Raw genomic sequence first — 18,316 nt, forward strand, 5'->3', positions numbered from 1 at the left:
TGGGAACCACTGGGTTAAAGCCACAGACCGCCCGGCCGCCCTCCCCGGTTCACACGAACCCCGTTTGTTCCGCCCAATCAGCGAAAAGAAATCTGTGACCAATTACTCACACACGCCTACAACAAGCCCCGGCTTTGTGGAATGCGATGTTCGATTTAAGGCACCGGGCGAGCCGTTGAAATCCCGTTTAGTAAACAAACATAGACTCGAATCTGACTCCACCACCTCGGTACACTACGGAGGTGAAATTGAACATTCCCCTGAGTTTGAAGAAGGACCGCTGTAAAAAGAAACGGGCAAGTTTAACAACCAATAGCAGTCAAGTATTTATAATTTGGCTACCAAGTGAACTTGATGGTACAGGACGGTACAGTATAAAAGACATCTAGGACACCGCGGGCATCAATTAATATTCACACACATATGTAATACAAACTTTTTTATTATTTCCCACTGTACAATTCTTCAAGTAATTAAGTTATCCACATACATTACATACATACACATTTCCAAACAAAAATATATTCTATTACAATTTGAAAATCATTGTAGTGCAAAGTATTCTTTCAAAGTCAGTCATGTGATGTGGCCTTCTTCAGTTTTATAGAAAGTAAAAAAGGGGTCCCAAAGGGCAGGATGCAGTACACAAAATGTTAAAATTATTCACCTGCACTGCACCATAATCAATTTATGCAAATGATGTCAGTGATTCTCAAAGTGGGGTCAAGGCCAGGGACCCTCATGGTTCCTAAATTGTCAGGGTTACAAATGGACCCTTTTACACTGGGTTACAGAGTTACACTTTGTTCTGTAACTCTGAGAGCGGACACATGGAACCAAAATGGACCCATCTCAGAGTACACTTATCCTTGAAATAAATAGAGGGTATGTGCGTGATATCATCATCAAACCAGGAAGTTACACGGGAACGCCTACTGAGTGCCAAAAAACGACTTCCTGGCCTTGACAGCCAAACATCCAAACAGAGAAGTCCAATATGATTGCGTTAAACAACGTTAAACTCACTCTGCCACTCACTTTGCCACTCGATTTGCCACTCGATTTGCCACTCGATTTTGCCATTCACTTTATGCATGTGCATACCCTCTATAAAACCACCCAATCGGGTGATAAAACAAGGTTTGAGAACCACTGATTGGTGCCAATGTTATGACCTGTGGTCTGTCCTCTGGCCCAACATCAGGAAGCAACGTGACTCTGGCTGCTTCAACCACAGCAGCAGACAGACACTTCTAATCCTTCTGCATCCTGTGTCTGCATGCGGTTGTAATGTAATGTCTCCACTACCACTCCCTTCCACTCGCTCACAACTGTTACCTCTATTCTACACACAGTCAAGGCCTCAGTTAGTAATAAAGTTAGAGTAAAAACTCTAACAGCAGAACCGTACATTATTTTTTATTTCTATTTTTTGTAAAGAAAAGACAACATTATTCGTGAGGTTTTGTCGATCAAGTCAATGATGATCAAATGTGCATTATATGCAGTATACACTCTAGTACGTATTGCTGTTTTTGTTTGTATGTTCAGCTTTAATTTATTGTAAATGACTTAAAAAATAAAAACGTACAATAACATTAATTTTATTACAATATGTACATACACAGCTAAGATTCTTGGATTTTATAGGGCCAAAAAAAGTTACAAGTAAAAAAATAAATACGAGAAACATTTATTCAAGTCTTCTCTTGTCAGTCTATAGTAGCCTAGTCCTCATTTTATGTCAACCCATTCAAACTGGGGCTACATACACAGTAGACACGATATATAAGTCTCTATCAAAAATATTTTCATTTTTGGAATAGAGGTAGATACAGTACAATTGTGCAGCATCAAGTTGGTGTGTGTGTGTGTGTGTGTGTGTGTGTGTGTGTGTGTGTGTGTGTGTGTGTGTGTGTGTGTGTGTGTGCTATAGCAGGGTGATTTCACTGGGTGGCAAAGTGAGTCTCTTCTCCCTGACTGAAAGCATGTTCTCCATATCCATGGCAATGACCCGACACAGCTCCAGCCCCTGGACACACACACACACACACACACACACACACACACACACACACACACACACACATATACACGCAAAAAAAAACAATCATCATCATCATGGCACACTATAAAATAAACATGTATTAATCCCATATTAATATAATTCTATTTTAAATGAATGCCATCCAATGTGCCTTCAAACTGCTCAGAGTGAGATCAAAACCATTTAACTGAGGCTTGTTTATGCCTGTCTGTTGTGTACCGTGTAAGTGTGACATAATGTGTACAGTATGTATGTAATACAGTCCACACATTTTGTCCACCAGAGGGTGCTGAAATCATCCCAAATTAAAAGAGACGAGACATGCAGCTCAACTATGCAAAGTTGCAGACCCCTTGCCAAGAAAAAAAAGACCTTGGGCAGTATTATGCGTGTCTTAAGTACCAGGTCTTATTACTTAACTTAAAGGGGCATTCCACTCATTTTCAACATTTTACTATGTCATTAATATACCTTAGAGCTGTTGTGTGGAAATAATAAAAAAGTTCCACCATGCTGTGTTTCCAAGAACTAGAGGTCTGAAAAAAATCATTAACATGGTGAAACACATCTTGATGATGTCATCAAGATGTGTTTCACCATGTTAATGATTTTTTTCATAATTACAGTTCTAGGAAACACAAAATGGGGGGACTTTTTTATTATTTCCACACAAAAGCTCTAAGGTATATTAATGACATGTTGAAAATGGGTGGTTTTCCCCTTTAAGACCTGGAGGCATGATCAATGCCATTTGGCTATTCTGAGTGGCCAAACAGCATTGACCACGCCTCCAGGTCTTAAGTTAAGTAATAAGACCTGGTACTTAAGACACGCATAATACTGCCCCTTGTGTCCTTCAGCTAACGTTTTCCAGCTACTGACCGGTGGGAGTGCGCTACTGATCTCTCTACCTAACCAAACATGCTGCTGCACGAACAGCCCTCCCTTCACTGCATCGACTGACCTGCACCCACGGCGACATACTATGATAACAGGTGTTTAATGTGATGCGTATGTGTCCACTGTAGACATTTTAAATGCACAGCTCAAGACCTACTTCTACACTCTTGCGTTTAGATAAGCTTTTAAAATCCTTGCTGCTATCCATGTCCTCACTCCTCACTGTATTGCCTTATTCACTGCTATTACTTTAATGTTGTGTTATGCCTTTGCTTTTCCTTTTTTTTCTCTATTGCTCTGCAAAGCACGTTGAGCTGCATTTCATGTCATGAAAGGTGCTATACAAATACAGTTGTATTATTATTATTACTGTCACCGGCACAGGTATACCAATGATTCATTGACTCTGTGTAGCAAGAGCTGTTTATCATCTATGTCTGCATGCCATACGCACAGACACACAGTCACATATTTCTTCATCATAATGGTGATGGTGTCACATGCCGAACACGGCTGAATGTACAAGCCCACACACACACACACACACACACACACACACACACACACACACACACACACACACACACACACACACACACACACACACACACACACACACACACACACACAAGCATAATAATGTCAGCATTATGACCTGCTCTAGCTGTAGTTGTATGACGCGCTGGGACAGCAGGTCACCTATCATGATCTCTACGTAGGGGTAACTGGATCCTGAGGTGGGCCTCTGGGTACGAGTAGACTGGACCTCCTTCAGGGGGAAGCGCACCATGGCCTCCTGAACACACACACACACACACACACACACACACACACACACACACACACACACACACACACACATGGCACACGCATGCATGCGCACACACGCACACATGGCACACGCATGCATGCGCACACACGCAGTGACAGTCAAATACATGAAACAATGAATGTACAGTACTATTATAGGAAATACTTTGTTTATTCTTCCTTGGATTCGTGATGGTCGGTCCTACTGATCTGAGAACAGCATTTAGAATCATGGATGAACGCGCCCATGCTGTGTTCACATTCACAGGGGCAGATGCAGAAGATGCAAAGATGCAAAGCTACACAAGAGTCTTTGTAGCTTTGTATCTGAAGTTGAAACCAGCTCAACGTTTTTTGTAGCTGTTGTAGGTTGTGCAGCAGCTACAAACGTTGGATGCATCGTTGCGTCAGTGGTGGATATTGCTTGCAATCTCACGATATATACAGTATGTATCACGATACAGAGGCCACAATACGATATATATTGATATATCGTTTATTCAAAACTAGACCTGTACGTGCCCGTCGCAACTTGGGAACCTAATGATATACATTGTCATAGCACTCGTTTTAACTGTCAGCTGGTGTCCCACATGGAGATCTGTGTATGTGCCTGTGTGTGAAGAGTGCAAACTGAAAAAGTGTACTTGGCAATCAATTCGTGCCCACTGGCAGAGCCTGATTGGCTGAGGCAGAGGCTGGAAATTGCACAGGTGAAAGGAGTTGGCCTCATTAGGCCCACTGGCAGAGCCTGACCAGAGCCTTTTGTGGTGGTTCTGGAGAACCGTGGGTCCGACCGACTCGATACCTGCACTGCACTCCCTGTGGGGGTGTGGAACACGTGTGTCGAATGTGAAGTCGGTGGGTCAAATGGTTCTCAAGTTACGTGCATTACAACCGTACACACACGTACGCACGCACGCACGTAAGCACATACGCAGAGACGTGGCGCATTTATAGTAGGATAATGTCCATGTTGCACAAATACAATAAAATGTCTAAACATCCTAACAAGGGGTCTGGGAAGGGAGTGCATTGCAACTTGCAAGGGGGGCTGTGATAACGTTAAACAGAGGTACGTTTGTCAACACTGATCACCCAGATAATTCATGCCGTTTATTGCCGTATCGTTACAGCAGCCTCTCGATCAATTCACCTATCGTCCGGATGTTCGATCGATATATTGCCATATCGATTAATTGAATGCACCTTTCATGTCGCTTCCATTGACAATGAATGGCAGACCGTAATGCAGCATAAGGAGGTGGTGGCTAGTATCATGTCCAGCAGATGGAGACAAACCCTTTGTTTTGCTGAAGTTATATTATATACTGCTATATCTGCAATTGTGTCCATACTGTCTTGTGTGTGATGTGTGTGCACTGTGCATAGTCTGCATACACAAGTATGCATGTTTTTTTTTCCCTTTGCATGCGTGGGTGTGTGCGTGCGTGTGTGACATACATGAGTGTCCTTGTTGAGGAAGTGCAGTCCGCTCTGATTGACAGCCAGGATGCATGGGGCCTGGACAGAGGCGGAGCTAGAGCTCTGGATGTAGAAGAAGGAGGAGCCAAACATCGGGAAGGCACTGATCAGACCTGAAACAGACCGATGTACACCTGGGATTCAAATCAAACCCTCACATGTAGGGATGTCCCCATCACGTTTCTTTTTCTTTTTGCTCCCAATCCGATTCCGATCATTTGATCTCCAGTATCTGCTGATACCGACTTTTACCGATCCGATATTTTTGAGTGGTGTAAACCACTCCTACAACTGGCTTTGTTAGTTTACGTGTCTGTCTGTTTGTCTGTCTGTCTGTTCGTACCAAAAAATGAGCATGGTTGCTATGGTCACCCAGTTCACACGGGTGTGATTTCATTACGTCAGACATTACGTCAGACCACAGTTTATGCCTTATCACAATAGTATAATATCAAAAATCACAGACAATATCCAGTCTATATCATATTCATCATGGATATAATATTGATACTAGGAATGTCCCGATCATGTTTTTTTGCTCCCGATCCGATTCAGAGCATTTGAAAATGACTGATCAGCCCCCGATTTCTGATCACGCGATCGGATCGGGACAAATGATACATGGTATTGTTCACTAGATGGTCACCCTACAAGGTCACACGGTGATATTTATTGTTACATGTTGTGTACAGTTAAATAAGGGGGACATTTATTTTAGTTTGGCTCCTCAGACATTTTAGCAGTTTTAGTAATAGTAACAAAAGAAGACTATCTACGAAAATAAATATTTGTGTTTATTAAAAATTGGTTGTTTTGCTTTGTCATTCTCATCTGCATTCTATTCTATGTTGAGTGGATCTGGGGTTTCTTTTCGGAACCAGGTTCATATGGGAGCGGAGGTGACACATCCGTCACATCTTTTTTGATGAATTGAACATGGTGGACCCTATTGGAAACAAGTGTAATGCTTAATTGGGTCGTCCACTCACAGTTAACAGCCTTTGTATTGAGTTTGTCCTTGAAATGTACTGTAATTCTGCAAACTGTTAATAAATATTTAAATAAAATAAAAATGTGTATTGTTTTGCCCCAGAAGGCACCAATTGCCCAATTAAGCAATATTAGACTTGAGGGTGTTCTTTATCGTCATTAATGCACGCCTGCGATAATGCAGGAACTGCAGGAGTTCCGAAAGGCAGAGCAGAAGTGCATTAATGACGATAAATAACACCCTCAAGTGTAATATTGCAATTACAGACAGTATACAACAATTTAAAACCTCTTAAACCCCAGGGAGGTAAAGGGGGTAAATCCGCAACATCGGAGTTGGAACCGGAGACCAATTGGGTCTCCATTGACCCGCTGAGAGCTGTTCAGAGGTGGACAGCCGCTGCCCCCGCCGGCGGGGGCAATGGGGCTCAAGAGGCTAATTAGGGTAAGCCCCAGATGTAGCCACTACGACCACAAATGTCCCAAGAAACTATAGCTAGCCTATAGCCACCGAGTCTGCTGCGCTCTGGGAGAACAGAGCTGGTGATTTCTTTGTGTTGATTAGCCGTTCATATGGTGGTATAAGCACGGCTAGAAAGCTGTTTCAACCAATCAGATTGCTTCCTCGAAACGACCTGTTGCATAAATTCAACTTTTTAGTCTGCAACAAAAATAAACAGAAGCCACAATATTGTATTTGGAGCAGCTGTGAATGGTTTGACCGTACATGTGACCCATGGAATGGCCATGATGGGGACATTTCAACCCAGAGGGCATGGAATGAGATCCCATGATCCCCAGGTGCGTTCCAGGTAGACTGCAACCACAGGTATTTGGGACTTTGGGAGGAGGATCCCATGATCCCCAGGTGCGTTCCAGGTAGACTGCAACCACAGGTATTTGGGACTTTGGGAGGAGGATCCCATGATCCCCAGGTGCGTTCCAGGTAGACTGCAACCACAGGTATTTGGGACTTTGGGAGGAGGATCCCATGATCCCCAGGTGCGTTCCAGGTAGACTGCAACCACAGGTATTTGGGACTTTGGGAGGAGGATCCCATGATCCCCAGGTGCGTTCCAGGTAGACTGCAACCACAGGTATTTGCGTTCCAGGTAGACTGCAACCACAGGTATTTGGGACTTTGGGAGGAGGCCCAGGCTCAACCAGGCCACATTACAGTGGAAGTCCTTGCTCTCCTTAAAGATGGAGTGCCGTGATTGATGACCTTAATATAAAGTGTTACCGAATATTCTAACCACACCTGGGGGTCAATTCAAGTAATGTTAACTCCATAGACACATACAAAACAGAAAAAGTTTAAAAAAATCACGGCACTCCATTTTTAAACACGTAAGCCCTATCTATATAATTTGTTGTACGACGAATAGAGATCCACAAGCTCACAGCGCACCGCAAATGTAACTCGATGTGAGTTTGTGCATCAGACATTAAAAAAAGAAGAAAAAAAATATCATTTGAAAATGTGAAATTGAGATGCCCAAAATAGGGACGGCAGATTGAAATAGGGTAATCCTGTACAGTACACACTTGACATGCACGCACGCACACATGCACGTGCGTAGGTGTGGTGTGTGAGGGCCTATACCTAGGAACTGTGCGCGGGCCTGGTGTGGCGTGAGGGGCTGGACCTGTGGCATGTGCTGAGAGATCACGTTGAGCCAATGCTGAGATCCCATCATGCCGTAGAACTGGGGAGGAATACACTCCTGCACTTCTCGCCTACAACACACACACACACACACACACACACACACACACACACACACACACACACACACACACACACACACACACACACACACACACACACACACACACACACACACACACACACAGAAAAAAGCACGAGAGAACAGAGAATCAGAAAGGTAGACGTGCGTGTGTGCATGCGTGCGTGCGTGCGTGCGTGCGTGCGTGCGTGCGTGCGTGTGTGTGTTTACAGGGTGGGCAGGTAGATGGTGTCCTTGGCACGGTGTTGTAAGGCAGCCAGTCTGGCCAGCTGCTGCAGCTGCTGCTCGCTGGCCTTTCCCTGAGGGACAACGGTCAACAGGGCCTTCAGGTAGTCTGGCAACACCTGCAAACACGGACGGAATGAAACAAAGAAGATCCATTGGCACCTTTCCTCTCTCTCCATGGGCCCTATTGTCGCCAGTGCTTTACCGCTTTTATCACAAGACTTATTTTCCTTTTATTACTATTGAAAAACATTTAAAAAAAAAGCTGATCTATATTGACATGTTGTGAGCTTCTATATTGGCTATTTGAACTATTCAAAAATGTTTAAACAAAAAAAAAAAGATTTAGGGGTAAGGCACTGTTGAAATAGGGCCCTGTCTCTTTCCCTCTATCACAGTGATTCACTACAGCCTGTGAGCTGGGGCCCACTGGTGGGCCGTGAGGGTATTGCAAGTGAGCCCCCAACTAATTGGCCAAAGATTTTATGATAAAATTAGATTAATAGTAGAAAATGAATGTTCTTTACAACTTTAAAAAAAAGTCTTCATTGTGATACAGATAAATAGTAACTTAAAGGGTAAGATCACTTTGGTAGAGGTTTGGGTTGTGTAGTCACCTTGCCATGATGTAACTCTAAATGTGGACAAGAAATCAAAAAGAATTGCTCCAGTGATTAGAAATTGATAATTCACAATATGTTCCTCATTATACGCTGAAACAACTCTCAAAGTCACTCTTTTAGTACGTAAACAAACACGAACAAAGTTGATTCAGACAATAGAGGGTATGCGTATGCGCATGCATAAATGAGAGACAAAGTGAATTTAATGTTGTTTAAAGACATTTAATGCAATCAGATAGGACTTTTCTGATTGCATGTATGGACTGTCAAGTCCAGAAAGTAGTTTTTTGCCACTCAGTAGGCGTTCCCGCATAACTTCTGGGTATGATGATGACGTCACGGGCATACCCATTTTTTAATCCGATCGTATCGCTAGCTGATGTTGCTAACCGCATCACAGAGTGGGACACTGGCCGCGGCCATTTTGAAGATGCGCGTGCATCCACTTCCAGTCTAAGCCCACCATTCACAGCTCTGTATCTCAGAAAGGACATTGAGGGGGCCGTTTCTGGTGAATACAAGGGTTTTCAACGGGCTGTATCAGGCGGGCTGACACTCGCGGTCGGCTTTTTCCACCACCGACCGACACAACAACATCCGGGCATGACACCACACACAGCAGTTTTGTCATTGTAACATTCGGTTACGGATATTTGGCTCTTCAAAGTAAGAGTTACGCGCGATAAAATCATCATTAATTAATGATGGCGCGAGATCTTCAAATAGTAAAATCAATATTTTTATATATAAAAACAAAAAAAAACAGTAGGCTATGAGAGCTGTTTCAGCGTACAATGTAAGTCAATGAGGAGCATATTTTTAATTATCAATTTCTAATCACTTTTTTTTTCTTGTCCACATTTGGATTACATCATGGCAAGGTAACTATACAACCCAAAACTCTACAAAAGTGGTCTTACAGTGCATTTTAACAGCAGGAGAACAACGGCGAGCGACACTTGAATTTCATTGGCTATCGCCCACTATCGCCGGATGATGTCGCCAAAAAGATAAATTATTTTCATCTTTTCGGCCGATGTTCCTCTGCCCACTTTTCGACCATCGCCTGTTCGCCAGCTATCGCCGGTAGTCGCCGCGTCCCATTGACAAATAAATAATGCACTTCCGGAAAATTCGCCTGGCTGTCGCCCGCTGTTAAAACGCACTGTTACCATTTAAAGGTTCCATTGACCCAAGCCGGAACACAAATAAACATGCACGCGCCCCACAATTCAAATAAATAAATATTTTTTATTTTTAACTGTAAATTCTAATAATATGCATTTAGCAGCCTTCGACCATTATGCAAATGAAATAACATCACAAAATTAACTTAATGGGTTAGGGTTACATAACCCATGAAGTTACGATCCCAGTCATACCTGGTTGTAGTGCATGGTGACGTAGAGTTCGTTGTCCAGCTTGAGAGTCTGACTCCATATGACTCTCCTGAACCACAGGCTGTAGTTGGCATCCACTGGCTCCGCCTCCGTGGCGATGTCCAGAATGTACTCTCGCTTGTTCAAGGGACGAACATTCTGACCTGAACGCAGACAGGGAGACACGCATATGTCCATGATATAGAACGTTCTGACCTCTGAGCGCAGACAGGGAGACACACATGTGTCCACACACATGTGTGGACACATGTGTCCACCATTTGGTGGACACATGTGTCCACCAAATGGGGTTCCCACCCAAAATGGGTTAAACAGAAAATGCATATCCAGGTCGGGATAGCAATTTGGTCCAACCAGGATAGAGAACTCAGTCAGGAGGAGGATACAGATTAAACAAGTAGAATTGTAAGTGACGACACAAATAAATAATACATTTGGAACTGGAACACTATCATAAGTCAAGCTGATGAATGGCTACTTTCTCCTGATTGGCTGAAATGTTGTCACCTCCCTGAAAATGTATTTTCTGTTTATTAAAGAGCTGGACTCAGAGAAAGGAAGACCCCTGTGATCAGAATATAGTGATTTAACCTTTTAACAAAAAAACATTTTGTTTCAACCAAAAACTATCACTTACCCTAGCTTTAATAACTGACCAACATGGTGCTGTTTGTATCATAGACTGCAACAACAAAAACTTGAAACATTTTCATGATCTCCCCTAACAACATTAGTCATTAACACTTTGACATCTGAGTCAGGACACTCATAAATTATTGCAAAGCTGAGACGATGTAACAAAAGGAAACATGTGGCGCTGAGCATGGAAGAAAGATCAGTTTAAATGGACTGACTACTAGCGACGGTGTCATGCAGGAAATAGCCGATCTACAACCTCACAATGCGTCACATTTGCAATGTGTTGTGAGCTTGTAGATCGCCTATTTTCAGCATGAGACACTGTAGTAGTGTGACAAAGACACATGCTTTAGGTCACAATCCTGCACCCCCAGCCTGCCAGTATGACATAGGAGAAAAATGCGGGGTTCTCTGACCTCGGTGTGTGACCACAAAGATGGCGTATTCATCCATGTGCTCCTGCCTCTGTAGACTCATCTCATAACACAGCTCCTCAATGGCATCGAGAGCCACCTGAAACACACCAGCATCGTCATCAGCATCATTTTGTTCTCCTCCTCCTCCTCCTCCTCCTCCTCCTCATCATTACCACTGTCATCCTCATTACCGTCATCATCATATTCCTCATTACCGTCATCCTCACTACACCAACATGGAGGGAGTGAGAAAAGGTGTATGAGAAAATGGCCATGCCTGTGTGCGTGTGTGCACGAGCGTGTGTGTGTGCGTGCGTGCGTGCGTGCGTGCGTGCGTGCGTGCGTGCGTGCGTGCGTGCGTGCGTGCGTGCGTGCGTGCGTGCGTGCGTGCGTGCGTGTGTGTGTGTGCGTGTGTGTGTGTGTGTGCGTGTGTGCGTGTTCATGTGTTGCCTATATTCTGTACATTTAGGGCTTGTTTGGACTCAAGCACTGAGACACATGATGTTTCGAGTGCGTGAGATATCAGAAGCAACTGAAAATATTTGTGCCCTTGATAATGTATTTTATAAATGTGGACTCAAATAAAGAAATTGAAATGTGTGTGTGCGCGCACACGTGTGCGTGTGTGTGACTGTGCATGCACTCACAGAGCAGGTCTTGATTTTCAGGTGTCTCTCGATCCCTCCTGGCAACAGGAAGAGCTGTCTCTTGGAGCTCCGCCCAGCCTGCACAAAAACAACCAATCACAGAATACGAGCAAAGATAAGGAGAAGGACGCCAGTGACAGAAGAACACTGATTGGCTGAAGGATGTAGAGTAGATGAGCTGTGATTGGATAAGCTGTAAAAGCAAGTGGATTGGTTGAGAGAGGAAAACCAGAACTGACCAGCATAGCTTTGAGCTCCATGCTGTTGGGGTATTCCACGCGGCCGCCATATTGGAATGTCCTCCTCAGGTTCTGCTCGCACGCCTTGGCAATGCCTGTCAATCAACGGCAGCAGCCAATCAACACACATGCTGAGAATCAACAGATTTAAGATGACACTGATGGTTTTTGATTTGATTTGATTTAGCACAGTATAAAAACAATACAATAAAACACACAAAAATAAAAAGGGAAAGTGATAGGAGTATGCAAAAGGGGCTTATACGAGGACTCTATATATCTATATACTCTAATCTAAGACCATGATTAGAGAAGAGAAGAGATAATACCAGTATAAGGCGCCTGAGGGCGAGAAGCTTTGGGGCGAGGTTGCGTGCACTGGCCATATATGGAGCGTGGCTTGAGTGTACAGGGTTTGATGAGGTCAGATCAACATATGGAATGTCAGAACAGGTCAGCTCCGTATATGGAGATCTAAGGGTGGCAGCGGGGGCAGTGTCTTGAGTGTACAGGGTGTCAGGGTTTGATGAGGGCCCAGGTAGGACTGGGACTTCATTTTCTGGCCTGTTAGTTTTCGCCGGCTGCCGGGCGCGGCTGCACAAATAACTTTGGGGCGGGCCCGTCTAGAGTTTAAATGGACAGGTATCAGTCAAAAGGGAGACATCCAAGAGGAAGGATGGATGGGGAAGGATCAACATAAGGAATGTCAGAACAGGTATATCTATATACTAATATTGAAGACATGAGGGATCGCCATATATGGGCTTAATTGCAACAGCAGGTCGCATTTACTATATGATCCCTGATTTACAATCATCCCTGATTATGTCATAGTGATGTCACGAGACCTACAGTATGTCAAAGTGATGTCACAAGACCTACAGTATGTCATAGTGATGTCACAAGACCTGCATGGGCACTATATATGGGGGCTTTCCCCATGTATGGGGACTGTAAGTGACGTGACGTGACGTGACGTGACGTGACGTGACGTGACGTGACGTGACGTGACAAAAAACACAAGGTTTCATAGTTAACTGTGACGGTCGCAACAACAAAAAATATTAAGTGATCTGGTCATTGATGTATTGATCGATGAACCGAGTGATTGATTGATTGATTGATTGATTGGTTGCAGTGACTGATGGACTGCATGTTGTACCTTGGTACTGGATCCCGGGGCCGACACACGCATCCTGTAGGAACCTCATCAGGTAAGGCTTCAAAACCTCCGAGCACCGATGGAACGCTGACAGGATGTACAGCAGCCTCCAGCCTCGCTGACAGCTGTCACTGTGGGCAATAACGCACGCACGCCACACACAACAACAAATTCAAGTGTCTCCAAAAAACACTCAGTGGTGGAAAAAGTACTCACATTTTCACTCACAAGTATCAATACTGCAATGTAGAAATACTCTGTTGCTTTTTAGTTTAGTTTAGTTTATTTGATCATCCTTCAGTTTCAGATACAATATTTAAAGACAATGAATGGAAGCTGTTACAAAAACAAAACAAAACAAAACATGAAGATGATCAAAAGGAGAGGAACATCATTCGTAATACTCATTACATTAACATTAACAGATTCACAAAACAAAAGTCAGATACGAGAATTCCACCCTACACCAACCCCCCCACCCCCCTCCCCCCAGTGTCACCGTAGAGATCCACCAGGATCCATATGAGTTGCAAGTGAGTTGCAAGTGAGTTGCAAGTAAAAGTTCAGAATTTAAAATGTACTTGAGTAAAAGCACAAAAGTATTGGCTACAGTACCAACAGTAAAAGTTCTCATTATGCAGAATGCCTCATTTCAAGTTTTGAAATGTATAAAAAATATTTTGAAAATGCGTCACATTGTGAGCTTGTAGGTCGGCTATTTTCAAGTGGACAAAATATATATAGGGCTGAACTCTTTAATGTATGTTTCGTAATAATAATCAAAGTAACTAGTAACTAAAGATTTCAAATAAATGTCGTGGAGTACAAGTAGCCTACACTATTTACCTCTGAGATGTAGTGGAGTAGAAGTAAAAATATTGGAAATCATAAGTATACTTTGAGGTATATAAGTAAATACCTCAAAATTGCACTTAAGGTGGTTGCACACCGGCCACGTTTTTCGGAAAACCGATGGAGAAACGCCGCTAAAAATCCGAATTCGCATCCGATTCGCGCCCGGTGTGTGGAGACCTTTACTGTAAGAACAGTACTTAAGTAAATGCACTTGGTTACTTTACACCACTGAAAACACTGCAATATACAATCACAATGCCAGTGGGTTCTACTTCTAAATGATAGAAACCTAACACAAATAATGAAATGTGCACCACCCACAGCATGAGTGAATGTTTATTATGTAACAGATAAGTGTCTTACGCCTTGGGGCTGGTGTTTGCCATGACCTGCTTCATCACCTGGCAGTAAGCCTCGTCCTTCATCAGACCATGGTCCGCACTCATCTGTAGTAGGATTCACACACACGCAGTCACACGTATGTGCGCACGCACGCACGCACGCACGCACGCACGCACGCACGCACGCACGCACGCACACACGCACACACAGTCACACACACACAGTCACACACACAGTCACACACACACACAGTCACACACACACTCCAAAGTTCACGTGTAGCAAGTTTCGTGCATTTTTATCCAAGATCCCGGGCCAAGATAGATTTGAACAGTTTTTCATATAATTCAAAATGGTGGGAAACCTAAAGGTCAGAGGTCAAAAGTCAGAACACGAAAGTTGTTCGGGATATCGAAGGTTTATTGCCGACAGTCAAACGGTTCATGAGCTATGCCCGTTCAAATTTTTTATTTTCAATTGAGTGCTATAGCGCCATCCTTTGGCCAATGGTTCTGGGTTTAGCATCCTCACCGTTTGGCATATCCCTCTACCATATTGCCAAGTTTCGCTGTTCGTTAGTTTTAGTTAGATTATTAAACACACAATACAGTTTCAGTTAGTTTCCGTTTTTCTTATTTTTCTTATGGTTTGTATTTAGTTCAGTTCACTTTTTTCTTTTTTTAATTTTAGTTTTCTTTCTGTTAGTTTCCGTTAACTATGATAACCTTGATGCAGTGACAGTTAATCTACAGTGAATGATCACAGCTGATCACCTGCAGATTGTAGGCTACAGAAGCCATGGCGCCTTTGGTAGAAACAGCTCAGCAACATTCACTGCATGTTGCTTGGCCTCTAACGCAGCATCTCCAGGACTATTCCTCGTGTCTCCGATGGCGTCAGTGAGATCAAGGCAACAACACTTGCAATTTCCCCAAATTGCACCTTTCTAGATGTTGTCATTGGTTGTTGCTGGTGGTAGTCATGGCTGCCAGTTCCCACCTGATGTCGTGTGGGAGTTCTGACTGCTCCAGACCGTGCTGAATAACTGCTAGCTTGCATAATGTCTTGAGGCTAGGACTGGCAGAGGCTAGGTCTAAGACATACAGGTCATTCAGTAGAACGAGTTGGGTTCTGTCTCTACCTCTGTATGCTCCTAAGATAACGACACGATCTCCCATCATGCAACAGCACATGTCAGACATCCCTGAACGTGGGCCGTTCCCCTTGAGCTCAACCTTCTTCCAGCAGAAGGTCTCTGGACTGAATTTCCACAGATCATTGAGGTCCTGGTTATCGTTGAGACCACCAAATATGTACAGCTCTCCATTGTAGGTAAAGGCTGAATGACCGATGCGACCTTCTGGAAGAAGCTGTGTAGAAGGTGTGTTGATCCACATGTTGCGCTCTGTGTCAAACACTCTTATGGGACAGCAACCATAGTCCCCGTATACAAACATCTTTGTCCCGATGATGATGGTAGAGTAACATTGTTTAGCGAGTGGTGGAGTTCCTCTGGTGTGAATTAAAGACCAGACCATTGTGGTGGTGTCCAACTTGTAGATGTCAGGAGTCCATCCTTTCTGTTTCCATCCTCCATGAATATACATGGCCTTCCCCAAGACACAGGCTGAGTGTTGACTCCTCCCCTTTGGAACAACCCCAGAAACCTGTGGTTTGAACCATCTGTGGGCGTCAACATCAAATGCATGAAGAACATTGCAGTAAGGAAACCCTCCCCAGATGTAGACGATATCTCCTACCAACGCAGCCGTGGAGCCAAAGGCCCAGGAGGGAACCTCAAGGTGGCGTACTCCTGTTCCAGGTGTCACTGGGGTCAACTCCACCCAGCGCAGAGACAATGAGTTGAAGACGTGCACATCAATCCGACCCTCGTTGGAAGGTGTAAAGGAATAAAGCCGTCGTCCAACCGCTACAGCTCGACCACCTCTGTACCCTCCTCCGTTCTCTCTGGACACTGTCCAATAAAGCATCTTTATAAGAGTCGTCTGTCTTACTCTAGTCTTCTAAGTCTCCACCGGAACAACAGTACTCTAGCTCCCCCTGCAGAATCTTATATAGACTACAACCAGAGCCCAGGTGTGACGTCACACATCTAGCTCCTCCCCCGAGGTGTGATGTCACACGACACACAAACCGCTGTCAACGTCGTTGCCGGGCAGAAACCTCACATCTCCATATTCTAATTTGTTGTGTTTTTTTAGCAGCACTAGGGGGCGCTATTCCCTCCAACGTCTGCCTTTCAGAAATTACGTCATGTGGCAGAGCCAAGTCGATTTACTTTTAATGTTTGCAGCCACAGTTTGCAGCCAAACATCACACTCACTTCACATTATAGTGTGATGTTTTTCTTAAATTTCGTTGTACATGTTACAATGTCAATAAAGATCTATCTATCTAAATTGACGCCCCCTACTTGATCATACTACAGCATCAAAAGTAGCAGATCTACAAGCTGGAAACGCAATGTTAACACTTCATTTTAGCTTAGTTTCTATTAGTTTTCGTGTTAGTTTTTCATACTTTGTGTTATTTGGCAGGTGCAGGATTCAAAAAGGTCAGAGTAAGTAGGACTATTGTGTTTATCTGTCACTTTGACCAGTAAGCTCCGCCCTCAGATTTTCCACCATTTTGAGCAGTTTGAAAAATGCTTAAACCTGATTTTCTGCTGGGATTCTCTTGCAATTTGCGAGAAATCTTCTACAAACAATCTATGGACCATTATCTGAAATCCCAGTTGAAGAGAAGTTTATATGTGAAAATACAATGTAGCTGCAAGCAGCGATAACAGGTACTTTGAACAGGCATAACTCATGCCTCGTCCGTCCGTCTGTTTGGGGTACGAACAGCTACGATACCGCCGGGCGACCTAAAGTGGCACCGTTGAGCAGCCTAAAATGGCTTATTGCTTGGTCCCGTCTCATCGCTGCTTGCAGCTATATTTATTTAATTGTGTTCTTTCATGCTCATCAGCAGCAGCCCAGCATGGAGCTGTCCGCTCATCATTGGTGCTGAAATTGCTAGAAACAAATCTAGTCACATACTGTATATAGACTGGAAAAGAGAGAGAGTGTGCATGTTGTGTGCGTGTGCGTGCATGCGTGCGTGCGTACGTGCGTGCGTGCGTGCGTGCGTGCGTGCGTGCGTGTTACCTTCAGCATAGAAGACACAAGGTCCTCTTCAGTCTGTCCTTTCAGTGGATAGTCTCCCATGAACCTCATTATGGCTGAACAACAATGTCATGGTAAACATGATTATACAGTATACACTGGAACTACAAGCTCACAACGCGTCGCGCTGCGACGCGTTGTGAGCTTGTAGATCGGCTATTTTCAGCAAGTGTAAAATCACCCATTACGACGGCATCAAGGCCCGCCAAAAATACATTTTAGCCGACTAAATCAAATGTAGATTTAAATAATATTCTCATTTAGTCAACTAAAACTAGACCAACACAAAAACACATTCCAGGTAACTAAAATATAACTAAAACTAAATGAAAACTATTCAAAAGACTGACTAAAACTAATATCTAAATGTTGCTGTCAAAATCAACACAGTCTCTTCCACTGCACATCCATTCCTCTCACATTATTACATTCTTCCCTACTTTCCTCTGCCTGCCCCACCCTACAAATACCCCCATAATATGGGGGTATTTTATACCCTCTCTCTGCCCTCTCTCTGCCCTCTCTCTGCCCTCTCTCCACACCCTGATCTCTCTGCCCTCTCTCTGCCCTCTCTCCACACCCTGATCTCTCTGCCCT

The 18,316-nt window shown here is 43.8% G+C and overlaps 1 protein-coding gene across 1 annotated transcript in view; it reads right to left on the bottom strand.

The window, feature by feature from the left end:
• Positions 1-1,715: 1,715 nt before the first annotated feature.
• myo15aa (myosin XVAa) overlaps positions 1,716-18,316 on the bottom strand; it is a 106,327-nt gene continuing 89,726 nt past the window's right edge. Inside the window, exons 52-63 of the mRNA XM_079519791.1 lie at positions 17,702-17,775; positions 14,553-14,635; positions 13,335-13,465; positions 12,173-12,267; positions 11,934-12,011; positions 11,287-11,383; positions 10,214-10,374; positions 8,194-8,327; positions 7,839-7,972; positions 5,222-5,355; positions 3,603-3,743; positions 1,716-2,032 (exon numbers count right to left, since the gene is read on the bottom strand). Of these exons, the coding sequence (XP_079375917.1) occupies positions 1,931-2,032; positions 3,603-3,743; positions 5,222-5,355; positions 7,839-7,972; positions 8,194-8,327; positions 10,214-10,374; positions 11,287-11,383; positions 11,934-12,011; positions 12,173-12,267; positions 13,335-13,465; positions 14,553-14,635; positions 17,702-17,775 (1,364 nt within the window). The 3' untranslated portion in view covers positions 1,716-1,930. The remainder of the gene's footprint in view (positions 2,033-3,602; positions 3,744-5,221; positions 5,356-7,838; positions 7,973-8,193; positions 8,328-10,213; positions 10,375-11,286; positions 11,384-11,933; positions 12,012-12,172; positions 12,268-13,334; positions 13,466-14,552; positions 14,636-17,701; positions 17,776-18,316) is intronic.

This window comes from Electrona antarctica (assembly GCF_951216825.1).
Source record: "Electrona antarctica genome assembly, chromosome: 14".
In the NCBI taxonomy this organism is placed as follows: domain Eukaryota; kingdom Metazoa; phylum Chordata; class Actinopteri; order Myctophiformes; family Myctophidae; genus Electrona; species Electrona antarctica.